A 3,010-nucleotide genomic window follows, 5' to 3' on the forward strand; every position below is an offset into this window, starting at 1 on the left:
ATATAGGATCCCCTTCTACTCAATCATTCATTGTGCTCTATGATGGCCTGCCTGTTACTTAGCTTTGACATTAACTCTTAAACCATTTTTGGAAACATCTTAGAGGGAGTTTTTGGATCCACATGTGACTTTAGCAACACTTTAAAAAAATATTATGATGAAAGAAGACATTTCTTTTTGCTTGAGAAATATGAAGACATAAAAACATGGTAAAAAAAATTAGGGGGAGTAATAGTAGTAGTAGTAGTATATATGTATAGGGAGAGATTTTTTTTCCGATACAACCCCAGTTGTTGATAGTCCCTCCCGGCCTCACCATGAGATTTTTTCCAATACAACCCAATTTGATAGTCCCTTCCGGCCTCCCCATCCATTTGGCTCTTTTGTTGGCAAGTATCTACTAAAGATTGCGGCCTTCTGCGGCTTCCTTCTCACTAATGCGCATAACGACAAACAAGTGACTTATCATCAACCTCCATTGGCTACTATTGCTTCTCTAACTTGGGGTGATTTTTACCACCACGTGTAATCAACCGAGCCTTTTACAATAAATTTATAAAGGCCATCACAAACCGCTTAGAATCACAAAATTGCCATTTCAAGCATTACGAGCTATTAACATTCAAAAACTCATCTCTTAGACACGGATCAAAATAATTATAAAAATTTGATTTTTTAAGATATTTAAAAATATATTAAACTACTATTTTTATTAAATTATTTGTTTTTAAATAATTTATTTTAGTTATATAAAATAAAAACAAATGTAATAAATATTTTATATTTAATTAATAATATAAATACAAAAATGATTAAAAATAAAGTATTATTTATAAAAATTATTTTTTAAAATATATTCTAAATTTTCAAGTAGATTTTTATTTTGAAAAGCAATCGTAAACCTGATTTTGAGAACTATCTCAAACAGGTTTAGCCTTTTTATCAAAGTACGCACACACCGAAAAGACAAAACCAGAGGAAAATTCTTCCAAAGCACCTAATGGTTTGAGGGATAGATGGGATATTGTGGTGAGAAGTGGAACGAGTCCTATATATATAAATGTGTGGACGCTATGCATTTATTGTCTCCAAAAGGCAAAAGGTAGGCCACCATCTTGGATAGGGTTTTGGGCAGAAGAGAGGTGAATCATTCACCAACCAATCATGTCTGCATTTCATCTCTTCAAGCTCTCACTGCTCTTGAGTCTGCTTCCAAATTCCATCATACCCAATTCTCAAAAGAGCACGGGGTTGTTTCCACCAACGTGTAGCCGCATCGAGTGCCCCACCTACGACCTAATTCAGGCTGGAAATGGCTATGAAATTCGGCGCTATAATTCAACTGTCTGGATATCAACCTCTCCCATTCAAGATATCTCCCTTGTTGATGCCACTAGAGATAGCTTCTTACAGTAAGATAGATATACGCTTCTTACTCCTGGCCCTTTATTACTACATGCGTTTGCTTGTTCTTCTGAATCGGAGTAATATAGGGTTTATTATTATTATTTGAAAAATGTTGAGGCTGTTTCATTGTAGATGTTATGTGAACTTTCCTATTCAATATTCATTTCCTTTTCCACTGTTGTTTTGTTTACTCTAACAGGCTATTTGACTACATCCAAGGGAAGAACGAGTACCAAGAACATATAGAAATGACAGCTCCAGTCATCACCCAAGTCTCACCAAGTGATGGACCCTTCTGTGAATCTTCGTTTGTTGTCAGCTTCTACGTCCCTAAGAAAAATCAAGCAAACCCACCTCCGGCAAAAGGCCTCCATGTCCAAAAATGGGGGCCTGCATACGCAGCAGTGAGACAATTCAGTGGTTTCGTGTCTGACTCCGAGGTTGGAGAGGAAGCCGCGGCCCTGGAAGCCAGTCTTGCAGGCTCTATCTGGTCTGCAGCCATTGAGAAAAGCAGGCCAGATGACCCGACCTCCACATATACGGTTGCACAATACAATTCTCCATTTGAATACGAGGAGAGAGTGAACGAGATATGGATGATGTTTGATATGGAAGATGAGGTGGGTGCCCTCTGAGAAGAAGATAATAGTAGGTGCGCTGAATCACAATATCCGTGCTCTTGTAATAAGAAATTTTAGTCGTATGTCGAAGTCCGGTTGTGTTATTTAAAAGCATAGTTGTCATGTGCCCAAGATCCATTCTGGGTGCTGTATTGTCATCCATGAAAATGAACCCTTCATAAAATATTGGATATTTGGGCCATCACCAGGCACTGGTTGGTGACTGCAATAAGATATCGATTTTAGACCCAAATGAATGAAGCATGGGAAAGGGTTGCACACGAAACAACTGGAGACAGATACTATATTTTATGAACCATACAGCTTAGCTCTCAGCAAAGCCTACATCCTACTGCTGCAAATATTTTTTTCTTCACTCATATATTCTCTTTATCCGTATGGTTCTCCGGATGCCTCAGTCTTATAGGTATCTCAGACTTCAACTCTTTGAATTGCCTTTTCAGTTAGTGTATAGGATGCTATACATTCTAATGCTCTTTTTTGGTTTTTTCCTGGCCAACGAACGATTGTAATCTCCAAAAAATAACATCACTACCTTAAAGTTTTAACCCAAATCAAGTACAAACAAATTAATACCTGCTACTTCCCAGCTTGCATTGTTTACTTTTGGCTACAAAAACCGTAAGTTAGTGATTACTCAGTAAGTTAAATAAGAAAAAACCTATCTTAAGATGAACGATGATAACAGGTGGTGAATCCATTTCCATGAATTAATGCAACAAGTTTCAACAGGCCTTATTTCCCCAGATAGGGAAAACGCATGCTACAACATCATCAGCTTCAAACAGTAACAACTACAGAGATATCAATGTTAGTGTTCAATCTTCATGACAGACCAAAGCAGCAGAGAATTCCCACCAGAACAAACATCATATAATGGCTGGGAAATATTTCCTTTACAGCAAGCTATGGGCTACTATTACTTCCAACATAAAATCCGCTTATTTTAGTAAGCTAAGCTA

At 37.3% G+C, this 3,010-nt stretch overlaps 1 protein-coding gene across 1 annotated transcript; it reads left to right on the top strand.

Annotated features, from left to right (window-relative positions):
- The first annotated feature begins 915 nt into the window (after positions 1–915).
- On the top strand, positions 916–2,280 carry LOC100246364 (uncharacterized). Its single transcript, XM_002266483.4, has 2 exons — positions 916–1,412; positions 1,607–2,280. The coding sequence occupies exons 1-2, from the start codon at positions 1,165–1,167 to the stop codon at positions 2,040–2,042; spliced, it is 684 nt and encodes a 227-aa protein (XP_002266519.1). The 5' UTR covers positions 916–1,164; the 3' UTR covers positions 2,043–2,280.
- The last annotated feature ends 730 nt before the right edge of the window (positions 2,281–3,010 follow it).

Source organism: Vitis vinifera, chromosome 19, assembly GCF_030704535.1.
Source record: "Vitis vinifera cultivar Pinot Noir 40024 chromosome 19, ASM3070453v1".
In the NCBI taxonomy this organism is placed as follows: Eukaryota; Viridiplantae; Streptophyta; class Magnoliopsida; order Vitales; family Vitaceae; genus Vitis; species Vitis vinifera.

Excerpts from the sequence above, each read along its gene's own strand:
- LOC100246364 (XM_002266483.4), top strand. The coding sequence starts at position 1,165 with ATGTCTGCATTTCATCTCTTCAAGCTCTCACTGCTCTTGAGTCTGCTT. Across the intron at positions 1,413-1,606 it reads ACTAGAGATAGCTTCTTACA|GCTATTTGACTACATCCAAG; the intron begins GTAAGATAGATA and ends TTACTCTAACAG.